The sequence below is a fragment of the Sorex fumeus genome, unplaced genomic scaffold, assembly GCF_029834395.1.
Source record: "Sorex fumeus unplaced genomic scaffold, SorFum_2.1 ptg000207l, whole genome shotgun sequence".
NCBI classification, from domain to species: Eukaryota; Metazoa; Chordata; class Mammalia; order Eulipotyphla; family Soricidae; genus Sorex; species Sorex fumeus.
Window position 1 is genome coordinate 1,608,267 of NW_026606264.1, and position 12,696 is coordinate 1,620,962.

A 12,696-nucleotide genomic window follows, 5' to 3' on the forward strand; every position below is an offset into this window, starting at 1 on the left:
CTCGCACATAGGCTTGCATGCGTGTGGACTGAGTCATACACTGGGTTCACACACTTTTAGGGTCATGTGCATAGTACTCACACACGTGTGGACACAGAGCTGTACGCCCGTCATCCCACCTGCTGTCCACCTCCAGCAGGGGCCCGCGTGACAGGGCACTGCACCCGCCTGCAGCCCAGAGCCCGCAGGACCCCACGCACGCACGACTGCGGGTCTCTGGCCAGCCCAGAGCCCAGTTCTGCAGACACTTCCCGCCTGGCCGCATTCCGGCCAGCACAGGGGGGGTGCCTGAGGGGTGTGCCAACACTAGCCGGACGGACGGAGGCAGAGGGCAGGCGCCCGCCCTTCTTGCCTCGTCCCTCCAGCAGGGCATGGCCAAAGCCGCCACCTCAACTTCCACGGCGTCTGAGTGCAGAGCGTGCCCCGACTCAGCAGAGTCCCCAGTGCTGCACGGACACGAGCAGCTCAGAAGTGACACCCCCAAGACAAGGCAAGGGAGGCTGGGGAGGGGCTGTCTGGGCCGGCTGGGGACTCGCACCGCAGAATCAGGGTCCTGCGGACAGCTGGGGGGAGGAGGCACAGAGGCCAAGGGGCGCCCACGGGAAGAAAGGCGGCGCCTAGGGTGGGCCACGCGGGACAAGCACGTGGACAGGGCAGAGAGGGCCCTGGCTCCGGCAAGCTGCGGGGGCACAGCCCACCAGCCCAGCCGCGCCAGCCGGGCAGCACCACCTCTGCAGACCCCCTCCGGGCCCACACCCTCGAGTACCCCCGCCCACCAGACCCCTTGGCACGGGGCGGGTGCGCAGAGCTCAGGCCCGCCCGCCCCGCACCGCCTGCACTCACGCTGCCCGCCGCGGGGTGGGGGTGGGCTCGGGGTCCCGCCTGCAGCTCGGGAAGGAGCCCCCAGCCCCCCTCGGGATCACGGGGCGGCGAGGCCGGTGCGGGGAGGCCCCCGGCCTTGCCCCGGGCGTGAGCGAGCGGGGCGGCGCGCCGGGCGGGGGCGGGGGGAGGGGGGGCGCCCGCACTCGGCCCCGGGCCAGGGACCCTCGCTCGGGGCCGGCTCGGGGCCGCGGGCGAGCGGCCACCCGCCCCCGGTGGGCCGCGGAGCCCCGCAGCGCCGGCCCGGGCCGCCCCGAACCCGGAGCCTCACCTGGGTCCGAGCGGGCCGCCGGCCGAGCTTTCCCGCCGCCGCCGAGGGCCCGCCCGGCCGCCCGCGCCGGCCAATGGCGGGGCGGCGCGCGCTGACGGACGGGCGCGGCGGCCAACCGCTGCGCGGGGGCGGGGCGGCGCCGACGGTTGCCAGGGACGCACGGGCCGCGGCGAACGGCTCCGGGCGCGCGCGGGGCCGCCGTTTCCCGGGCCCGCGGCCCTCGGAACCGGGCCCGGAGCGTTACCGGCGCGCTCGCCGGGGCCGCCCCCGCCCGCGGCCTCCGCGCCCGCCCCCGCCCCCGGCCGCGCCCCGAGCGCCCGCCGAGCCGGGCCGGGGCGGGGCGGGGCGGGGCGGCGCGGCGCGGGCGGCGCCTACAACTCCCAGGAGGCGCCGCGGCGCGCGGGGGCGGGCCCGGGCGCGGCGCGGCCTGCCATTGGCCGGGCCCGCGGGCGGCGGCGCGCCGCGATTGGCCGCGCGGCCTGAGGCCACCGGCGCCGGAAGGGGGAAGCGCGTCCAACATGGCGGCGGAGCAGGGCCCGGGCCCGCAACAGTCGCAGGAGATGATGGAGGGTGAGTGGCCGCCGCGCCCCGACCCGCCGCCCCCGCCGGCCGCGCGACCCCCGGCGCCCACCGCGGCGCCGCGAGCCCCCCCCGGACGGACGGACGGACGGACAGCCGGCCGGCCTGCCTGCGCGCCGGGGAGACTGAGGCACGGCCCGGGCCCGCCGGGCGCTCGACCCGCGCGTGCGCGTGCGCGTGTGAGTGTGTCCGTGTGGGAGAGTGCTGCGTGTGTGTGTCCGTCAGAGTGTGTATAAGTGTGTGTGACTGTGTCTGTCTGTCCGTGTGTGAGTGGGCATGTATGTCTGTGAGCGCGTGCATCTGCGCGTGTGGGTGTTCGTGCGTGTGTGCACGTGTGACTGCGTGTCTGTGTGTGTCCGTGTGTGTATGTGTCCATGAGTGCACATGTGCACGTCTTGTGCATGAATGTGTGCACATGTGTGTGCCTGAGTGTGTGCATGTGTGTCTGAGTGTGTGTGTGCGCATTGCGTGCCCATGTGTGTGTCATGTGTGTTTGAGTGTGTGTGCATGTGTGGGTATGTGGGTGGGTGTGCCTGTGTCTTTGTGTGCGTGTGCGCGCATGAGCGTGTGTCATGTGTGCTTGTGCATGTGTGGGTATGTGTGTCTGTGTGTGTGCCTGAGTGCGTGTGTGTGCATGTGGGCATGAGAGTGTGTGAGTGTGAGCATGTGCGTAAGTCTGTGTGTCTGAAGGTAAGTGTGTGCGTCTAGGAGACGTCTGAGTGTGTGTGAGTGTGTCGGAAGATGGGTGTGTGTCCGTGTCTGACTGTCCACTGGAGGGGTGTCTTTTCGGTGCTGGCGTGTGACTACGTGGGGGGCGGGGTGTCTTACGTGTATGTGTGTGAGTGCGTGGGGGGTGTGGCTGTCTGGGGGAGGGGTGTCTTCTGGGTGCCTGGGAGGCTCGCAGCTCAGCCGCACCCCACACCCGCCGGGAGGGTCACAGGACAAGGGGGTGACCGCAGCCCCTGGGGGTGGGCGGGAGAAGAGCTGAGGTGTTTCAGGAGCCGAGGGTGAGGGCAGAGTCGGGGGGTGGCGCCTGTGAGGTGACTGGAGCTCCCGCGGGGGCCGGCTCGCCCCCGACCACCGTGACTCTGCTGCCCTCCCTGATGGGCCCTGCCTGGTCCCTGGGGGAGAGGTCGAGGCCCAGGTTCCCCCATGGCCGTCCCTTGGTGCTGAGCTCTCGGCCCTGATCTGAGTGCCCGTTAGTGCTCCCTGCCGGGATGGAGTGGACTGCAGGACGCCCCCGGGGAGCTTCCTCCCCCTCGCACCCTCGCAGGCCAGTGAGCAGGAAGAGGGTCAGTGGCGACGGGTGTGCCAGGTGGCCCTGGTGGCTCCCGGTGTTGGGCAAGTGTCGGGAGAGCGAGGAGGCCCCGAACTGTTTCCCGTGGGGGAAGCACGGGCTGTTCTTGGGAGCACCGTCCCCGCAGCACCCCGCCTGCCGTCTGATGAGAGTCAGTCTCGATTTCTTTCAGAGCGTGGGCCTGTGAACTGGGCCGGTTTTCTTGGCCACGTGGAATAGTGGAGCATGGACGAAGGTATGTGGCAGAGTCAGTGGCCAGGGGGACCCGGGCCCAAAGCTCCTGTGACCAGAGTCCCAGGGCTCCCGGCAGCCCTGCGATTCCCGAGGCAGGAACCGCTTCTGCCCGCGGCTGGAGGTGCTCTGAGCCGAGTCCCCGCAGCCTGGCGGCTGACTCACTGCGCTGTGTTCAGTCGACAGGCGGATGGAGTCTGAGGAGTCCGGCGACGAGGAAGGGAAGAAGCAGAGCGGCCTTCTCGTGGCGGAGCTCAGCGAGCACAGCCTGAAGGATGGAGCGGGGCCCGGGGAGGAGGACCCGGAAGGTACCGCCACACGCACACCCCACTCAGGCGCAGACACGCACACACACACGCGCGCACACTCACACCCACACTCAGACTCAGACACATGCACACTCACGCCCACACTCAGACACACTCTCAGACTCATACCCACACTCAACTCACACACTCAGACACGTGCACACGCCCACACGCGCACAGTCACACTCAGCTCACACACACTCAGACTCACACCCACACTCAGCTCACACACACTCAGACTCACGCTTAGACTCACGCCCACACTCAAACGCACACCCACGCTCAGACTCAGACACGCGCACACACTACCACACTCACACCTACACTCAGACACACATGTGTATGCTCACACCCACACTTAGACTCAGACACACACACGTACACTCACATCTACACTCAGACACACATGCACACTCATGCACGCACACACACCAACACTCAACCTCACGCGCACACTCTCACCCACACTCAGACTCACGCTCAGACTCACACCCACACTCAACTCAAACACACACCCACACTCAGACTCACACATGCAGAGTCACACTCAGACTCACACCCACACTCACACCCACACTCAGACTCACCCACACTCACATTCATACACATTCAGATACACACATTAGACACACACACTCAAATTTATATACACGCGACCACTCACGCACTCAGACTCACACACATTCATACTCACACACTCAGATACACACACCCATATATACACACTCGAACTCATACATACACTCAGATTTATGCACACACTCAAACTCATACACACACTCAGACTCAGACTCACAACTACCCTCAGACTCACACTCACAGCCGCACTCAGTCACGCCGACTCCCGCTACACTTGGGTGGATGTGGCTCACTCAGCTGCCCTCCCCCTCACCCCCGCCCACTTCCTGAGGTGCCTGCAGGTGGCCCAGGCGGTAACCTGCTGCCCACGTGCAGAGTGAGGCTGGGGACGCGGGGCCTGACCACTGTGCTTCCTTCCCTTGGCCTCGAAGCCCCCGCCTCGCCCCGCCGGCCCGCTCCCCTCCCGATCTCCAGTGTCAGGACAGGCTTCCTGGGGGAGGCCCAGGGCCACCTGCCGTGGTGCCACCCAGACCCGCTTCGAAGAGGAGGGCTGGCCGTGCCCCGCCCTGCACCCACCAGCCGCCCAGCTGAGGTGGTTTTGGGCTTAGAAAATCAACTGGTGCTGAAACGAAATGAGAGAAAGGAGATGAGTGGACAGAAAAGTGTTCAAGATGTGCTATTAAGTGAAAAAAATTTTTTTCCAGGCATCATATATGTTAAAATCTTACTTTTTTTTTAATGTGGGGGCCACACCTAGCAATGCTCAGGGGTTACTCCTCCCTCTGCGCCCAGGAATCACCCCTGCAATCCTCGGGGGACCATAAGGGGCCAGAACCTGGGTCAGCTGCATGCAAGACAAACACCCCACCTGCTCTAGCACTCCGGCCCCTTTCGATTTTAAGTCACGTCGTTTTACTTGAGAGAGAAAATATGTCAAACTCCTAGAAGATCTCTCCTTTTTTTAAAATTTTTTTTTGTCAGACCCGGCGATGCTCAGGGGTTGCTCCTGGCTCTGCACTCAGGAATTTCTCCTGACAGTGCTTGGGGAACCCTGTGGGAGGCCGGGGATCGAACCCGGGTCGGCCACGTGCCAGGCAAACGCCCTCCCCGCCGTGCTATCGCTCCAGCCCCAGCAGAGGATCTCGTGGAACAATTTTCTAGAGTTCTAGCACGTGGCTTAGGCATTAGTAAACATGCCTGTTGGGCGAGAGTGAGGGCACAGTGGGGAGGGCATCTGCCCTGCCCCCAGCGGCCTGACTAGGGCTCTTTCCTAGTGCCTCACACGGTCTCGAGCCCACCCGAGTCACCCTGGAACTCAGAACCGGGAGTCAGCCCCCGAGCACCGCCGGGCGTGGCCTAAAAGACATCAGAAAAAGAAAATTATATATTATCCTAATAATAAGAACAAGTTAAAGTGATTTCTGAAGTCATAGCTCACTCCCCGCTCTGACAACGAGGAAGATTAGTAGCTATAGCAACAGCCTATTCTAAGGCAGAGGGGGCAGCGCCATCAGAGCCTGGAGTGGGCGGGCAGGTTGTGGGTGGCATGGGCCTGGCCCGGTGTCGGGCCGCCCCGCCCAGTGAGACTCACCTCAGACTCACCGAGGCCTCCCCAGATCCACCTCTGGCGGGATTCTAGCTCCTGGCAGGTGCCTGGGGGCAGCCGTGCTTCCTTCTGCCCCGTCCCCTTCTGCTCCTCCCCCGCTGCAGCCTGGGCACTGCCGGGCACCTTGTGTGGGCCCTGTGCACCAGCTAACTGAGGCCTGTGCCAGGTGGATCACAGACAGACCTCCAGGCCCGAGCTCAGGTCCGAGGGGCTCAGGGACCCGGGGCTGGAGGGAGGGTCTCGGGTTTGTCCGTTGGCTTTGCCCCGGCTGCTCCCTCGCCCCTTGGGGAGACCCTGCGTCTTTCTTGCTGCCCCTGTTGGAGCCTTGGCGAGGCCCAGTGGGCCCCCGCCCCACGCTGCTGACGCTCCCCGAGGCCCCCGGTGTCTGGGTCAGGCCACAGTGCAGGCTGGAGCCTGCTCTCCCCTGGCAGCAGCCCAGAGCGGGGGCTCCTCCGTGAGCAGGCCCTGAGAGAGCGAGGGTGGTGCCTCCCCCCAGCCCCCACGCCAGGCCCAGCTGTGGAGCAGGGCAGTCGGACACAGGGGCTCTGGGTGGGCCCCGCCTTCCCCTGAGGCAGCGGGCGGGCGGCCCCTCCTGCCCTTTGCACGGTGTTGGCTACTCAGGTTCCTCAGGAGAAGACCTGTCCCCATGCCCCCATGCCCCCGCCAGACCTGCCTGGACTCACAGGGTTGGCCGGTGGACAGCGTCGGGCGTGGACGCTCCGGGTGAGCGCAGCGTGAGTCCACTAAGTCCTCTGCCGGCCACCCCTCACACACCAGCTGGGGCGGGCTAAGCCCCCGCCCTGCCCCCTGCGGGGACTGGCCGCCCAGAACCGGGCTTTGAGTTGGCTTTTCTGGTCCTCCTTTTCCAGGACAGGAACTGCCAGTGGACATGGAGACCATTAACCTGGACAAAGATGCCGAGGTGAGGGCTCCCCCACCCCCACCCCGCGGCCATGAGCGCCTCCCCCACTGGGTCTGCACGCCAGGCTGGGCCCGTGGGGGGGACCGCCTGCCACACCCAGAGTGCAGCCCGCTCTGCAGAGGCCGCACCCATGCCCAGCCTCAGCTGCAGTCTCTCCCTTGGGCCCAACCCACACTGTGCAGGCTACAGAGATCTGGACCTCTTGGGCCCTAAGGGCGTCTCACAGCCCTGCACCTGGGCGGGGACGAGGACTCTGCCCCGGCCTCCAATGCACCTCAGCAGCCTGCCCGGGCCAGGAGGAGTGCTAGGCCAGGGCTCCGTCTGGGCTGGGCTGGGCTGGGCCGAGGGCTGGGCCCGGGCTCCGTGCGGCTCGGCAACCCTCTCCCTCTTCCAGGACGTGGACCTGAATCACTACCGCATTGGCAGGATCGAAGGGTTTGAGGTGCTGAAGAAGGTCAAGGTGAGCAGCTTGTGCCCTCCCTGGGCGTGTCCACCCCAGCCCCCGCCAGCAGGAACGTCCCCCCAGCAGCCCGGCAGAGTGGCGCAGTCTCTCGGGCAGTGCCGAGCAACGTGGACCCACTGCTGTCCCGGGGCCCCGCTGTCCACCCTCCAAGCCACCGGGGGTCAGGAAGCAGCCACGGGCAGGGCCACCCGCAGACCCCTCCTTGGCCCGCCCCACCCAACCCTGCTGCTGATGGCGCCCTGTCCCGCAGACGCTCTGCCTCCGTCAGAATCTCATCAAATGCATCGAGAACCTGGAGGAGCTGCAGAGTCTGCGAGAGCTGGACCTTTACGACAACCAGATCCGGAAGATGGAGAACCTGGAGGCGCTGACGGAGCTGGAGTGAGTCCGCCGGGGACCCATCCCCGCCCAGGGCCCGCGCCAGGGCTCACCCCCACTCCGGGTCCGCCGCCCAGCCCAGCTGCCTGCCCTGGCGAGTCAGCTTCTGGGTCTCGGGGGCTTAAGCGTGTCAGGAAGCAAATTTTTCCGTGTTCCTAGGATTCTAGATATTTCTTTTAACCTGCTAAGAAGTATCGAGGGGCTTGACAAGTTGACGAGGCTGAAGAAGCTCTTCCTGGTCAACAACAAAATCACCAAGATCGAGAACATCAGCAACCTGCAGCAGCTGCAGATGCTGGAGCTGGGCTCCAACCGCATCCGGGTAGGCGCCGCCCGCCCTGCCCAGTCCCCCGCCGACCCTGCGCTTGCCTGCTGACCCCGCGGGGCACCCCGACCTGCACCGCCCTCCACTTGCTGACCCCACGTCACCCCAGGTGACCCGTGCTGGCCCTTTCTGGCACTGACCCCGTAGTGTTCCCATGCTGACCCCACAGTCCCCCACGCTGACCCCACACTGTCCCCGTGCTGACCCCGCACTGACCCCATGCGGTCCCCTCTGCTGACCCCACACAGTTCCTACGCTGACCCTGCTGACCCCACTGATCTGCACTGACCCTGCCCCGTCCCCGCACTGACCCCACTGACCGGTGCGGACCCACACTGTCCCCACACTGACTGCGCTGACCCTGGCCTGTCCCCACGCTGACCCTGGCCCCTCCCTCGGCACCAAGGCTGAGGGCAGCCTCCTCGGACTGTCCTGCTCAGCACAGCCACCTGCGCTGCCAAACTGGTACAGGCGGCCCGGGGCTCGCCTCAGCCCGCGGGCAGAAGCCATCGGCCAGCTGCCCCTCGCAGCTCCCGACTGCACCTTCCCCAGGGTGTGTGCCCCACTTGGTGCTGTGCAGACACACATGCACACAGCACACGCATGCATGTGCACACGCGCGCATACAAGCACATACACAAGCACGCACACACACAGCACCGCCGCCTCCCCCCCACCACACTCTCCAACGCGCCATTCTTCCACAGGCCATTGAAAACATTGATGCACTGACCAACCTGGAGAGCTTGTTTTTGGGGAAAAACAAGATCACGAAACTCCAAAATCTCGATGCACTCACCAACCTGACCGTCCTCAGCATGCAGGTAGAGGCGCGCCGGCCCGACCCCTGGCCCCTGGCCCCTGGCCCAGCCCCCGCCGGACCCCGGCCTCGCTGTTCTCTCAGCTGCCCACATCCACGTTGCCGGTGTGCTGTCCTGGCACGTGTCCCACAGAGTCTCTTTTCTCGTCTTTGCCCCTGACCTGTGTTATCGGGGCTCTCTGGCACGTTGCTCGGGGGGACACGTGGTGTTGGGAGCTGCCCTGTGAGCCCCTCCCAGCCGCCTGAGCCCACCCTTCAGAGACCCTTCCCATCCTCCGGGGGACATCCAGGTGCCGGGTCTTTGCCGAGGCTCCTCCCGCAGACGCGTTGCTCCGGCCCGGTGCCGTCCTACACAGCCCAGCTCTGGGGGGCGTCCTCCCCTGTGCCCAGAGGGGCGCCCGCATCGCCAGGAGCAGGGCCGGGCGCAAGCTGTGGCCAGCGTCCCTCCCACGGTTGCGGAAGCCGTGACCCGGGACACCTGGCAGCTCCGGGAGGGACTGGCACCCCCGGACCCACGGGGGTCTGAGGGCCAGGGCCTTGCCTCCGCGCCCCTCACCCGCCCCGTGACTCTCTGCGCAGAGCAACCGGCTGACCAAGATCGAGGGCCTCCAGAGCCTGGTGAACCTGCGGGAGCTCTACCTCAGCCACAACGGCATCGAGGTCATCGAGGGCCTGGAGAGCAACGTGAGCCCGGGAGGGAGGGCAGCGGGGGCGGGCCCCTCCGCCAGGCCGGCAGGCGTGAACAGGAGCGGAGCCGGCCTTCGCCGAGCACGCGCGGGGTGGGGAGTGTCTCCCCGGCCCTGCTCCGACCCCCTCGCCACAGTGAGGCACGTGCACTCCCCCACGCCCACACACGCTGTACACACATGCACACACCTCACACACCCACACACATGCCCATGCAAACCCACGCACGCGTCCTCACACGCCCACACATAGTGCCTGTACACACACACGCACTCCGCACACACCCACCCACACACAAGCCTGTGCATACACACGCACACACCCACACATACGAACACACGTGGCACATACCCTCACCCACACAGATGTGCTCTTGCACACGCATACGCACCCACACACGTGCCCATACACACACACACCCTCAAATGTCCCCACTCGCATGCCCACACAAGCATGCCCAGACACACACACACACACACTCACATGCCAGCGTACTCCCGTACACATGTACTCACACACAGGCAAGCACACACGCATCCACACACTCCTGTGCCGACACACGAGTCACGCTCCGTGCGCGTATGGACACACGCTCCCCTACACTTACGGACCCCCCAGGGCTGCGGTGTTGCTTGGGGCACGCGTGGTCTTCCCGTCCTGTCCCCCCACATCCCTGTGGCTGAGGGACCAGCGTGCGAGCCCCCTCCCGGGAAACCGGAGGTGAGCTTGAGCGACTTCTGGACCGTGCTGGGCCTTTGTGCAGGGCTGGCTGGGGCTGGGGGCTGTTCCCGCACACCCCTGGCCGTGCCCCCGACTCCCGCGGCTTCTGCGGCTCTCTGGGGTGTGGTTGGCCGTTGGTGCTCGGACACGGGAGCAGCAGTTTGCAGTTTGCACTGTGTCTTCCTGAGATGCCTCCATTTTCCCTAGACCCTGGGGGCCGGGGTCGGAGCCCAGGTGCCTGCAGATGGGCCTGGGGGCCTCGTCAGAGGAGGGAGAGATGGAGCTGTGATGGAGTTTTGCGGAGGGGACTGACTCCTGGCTCTGTGCTCAGGGATCCCTCCTGGCTCTGTGCTCAGGGGCCGCGTGGGGTGCGGAGGTCGAGCCCAGCACCCTCCCCTGTACTCTTGCTCTGGTTCCTTGTTTCAGAACAAGCTCACGATGCTGGACATCGCGGCAAACAGAATCAAGAAGATCGAGAATATTGGCCACCTGACGGAGCTGCAGGAGTTCTGGGTGAGTGGTGCCAGGCCGGGCCAGGGGGCTGGAGTGGGCGCTTGGGGCCTGCCACGCCCCGTCTGTACCTGTGCCCCCCTTAGTGTGCGGGGCGGCCCGTCCCTGGCCTGCCTCTTGGTCTCCGTCGTGTGCCTGGTTTGGTGGGCAGCGTCGCGTCCTCTGGGCGGTGGGGCGGACCCTCGCCGGGCGCACACGTCTGACCCAGGAGTCGGCTCAGCATGGATGGCCGCACCCAGGAAGGGGTCCTGGTGGGGGCCGGGGGCACACGGGCCTCCGAGGGACGTGGCTGTGCAGGTCCAGGAGGCTCCGGTTCCTCCTGAAGTCCTGCAGGGCAGTGCCATGGACACGGGCTGCTGAAGCTCAGGGGCGGGATCGGCCTGCAGAGGTTCCCGCCCGGACTGGGCAGGTCCGGCCATTGCCCTGGGAAGCAGCAGGGCTACGAGGGACGGGCATCTTCCTGCTGCGTCCACACGGGACAGAGCCCAGCACCTCAGACGAGAACCAGAGACCCCCGTCTAGGGAGGCGGCTTGGTGGGAAGCCCAGGGGGACAGGGCAGCACCGCGGGCCTGACAGCCACTGCCTGCCCACCCAAAGGGCACCTGTGCCAACGCCCTCCCGGGACCCTGCCCACTGCTCTCCCTGCCCCTCCGCAGGCTCTCTGGGAAGGTCCCCGACCTCTTCCAGCCACAGCCGGGGGTTCATTCCTGGGTTTGATTTTTCCGTTTGGGGGCCGCGCTCGGTGGTGCTCCAGGACCACTCACGGTGGGGCTTGGGGACCACGTGAGGTGCCAGGTTGCACCTGGGCCAGCCACGCGCAAGGCGAGAGGCAGCAAGGCGCAGGCGTGGTGGCACGGGGCCCCGGAATGTTCCCCGAGAACCCCGTGCCTGCTCCCTACAGCGGGTGACCGCGTGGCGGGCAGGGTGTGGGCCCGCTGGGACCCCCCAGCACCACCCAGAGTGAGCCCGCAGCATTCGCTGGCCAGCGGGCGAGATGGACACCCTAAGAGGGGGGCCTCTGAGCTCACACTGGACGTCCTCCTCCTGCCATGGTGCCAGCAGTCACCGGCCAGGCCCTGAGCAGTGGAGCCCTCTGGGGCTCCCACTGTCCACTGCACAGTCTCAAGGACTGGTCAGTTGGGCACAAAGTCCACCCCAACCACATGGCCACAGGCTCGGAAGTCAGAGACCCGTCAGGATGGGCCTGAGCCTGCCTGTGCCGCTGCCCGTGGTGACCACCCACGAGACCCCTGCCCCCGAGCTCCTGGCCCTGCTCCCTGGCCCCGGGGTGGCCGCAGAGCCCAGCACAGGCAGGGTGCACCCTCAGCCGTCAGGACGCACTGTCCGGCTCTGCAACTCGCCTCTTCTCCTGCAGACAGCCGGCCTCGTGGGCGGCAGAGACCACCCTGTGTGCTGCTTGTGGCCCAGCCATCGGGGGCTTCGTGGGAAGGCGGATGCAGACGGCCAGGCGGGGGCGGGCGCGGGGCACCGACACGGGGTCTGGTGCCTGCTCACGCGACTCTCTTCTCAGATGAACGACAACCTCCTGGAGAGCTGGAGCGACCTGGACGAGCTGAAGGGGGCGCGCGGCCTGGAGACCGTGTACCTGGAGCGCAACCCCCTGCAGAAGGACCCCCAGTACCGCCGCAAGGTCATGCTGGCGCTGCCCACCGTGCGGCAGATCGACGCCACCTTTGTCAGGTTCTAAGTGCGCCCTTGCCCGCTCCCTCTCCAGAGAACTTCCCGGCCGCGGGCCCCGCCCGCCCGTGCTCCTGGCTGGCCAGCCGCTCTCAGCCGTCACAAATCCACTGCAATAAAGGCGCCGAGTGACCCTGCGTGTGTGGGCCCCTCAGCGCCCTGGCCTCTGGCAGCCGGCCGGCCTGCCACACACTGCCCTGTGTCCGCTGCCGTGAGCCCTTGGGGACGGGCGGGGGGCTCCTGGGGGCACCGGCCAAGACTCCGACTCGGCACATCCTGCTCCTTGGTAGAACCGAGACGAGGAGAAAGTAAAAACTGCGGGAAGGGCGATCGATGGCCGCCAGCCCACCCCCCTCGGGAACAGCCGCCCCAGGGCCATGGGGCTCGGACTGACAGCACCTCTGGCAGTGGGGCCCGCGCTG

The 12,696-nt window shown here is 66.5% G+C and overlaps 2 protein-coding genes across 3 annotated transcripts in view; both read left to right on the top strand.

Annotated features, from left to right (window-relative positions):
* The window catches only part of SNED1 (sushi, nidogen and EGF like domains 1), a 537,305-nt gene that overhangs the window by 60,180 nt on the left and 464,429 nt on the right, over window positions 1–12,696 (top strand). The gene's annotated exons all lie outside the window — the stretch shown is intronic.
* On the top strand, window positions 1,573–12,411 carry PPP1R7 (protein phosphatase 1 regulatory subunit 7). 2 transcript variants are annotated; one of them, XM_056108411.1, is made up of 11 exons: window positions 1,637–1,720; window positions 3,199–3,261; window positions 3,437–3,565; window positions 6,620–6,672; window positions 7,067–7,132; window positions 7,386–7,516; window positions 7,673–7,835; window positions 8,546–8,662; window positions 9,238–9,342; window positions 10,492–10,578; window positions 12,108–12,411. In XM_056108411.1, exons 2-11 carry the CDS (start codon window positions 3,252–3,254, stop codon window positions 12,282–12,284), a joined length of 1,038 nt encoding a protein of 345 aa, XP_055964386.1. In that variant the 5' UTR covers window positions 1,637–1,720; window positions 3,199–3,251; the 3' UTR covers window positions 12,285–12,411. The 2 variants fall into 2 exon arrangements, with proteins under 2 accessions (XP_055964385.1, XP_055964386.1); XM_056108410.1 differs by lacking the exon at window positions 3,199–3,261 and having other exon boundaries at window positions 1,573–1,720.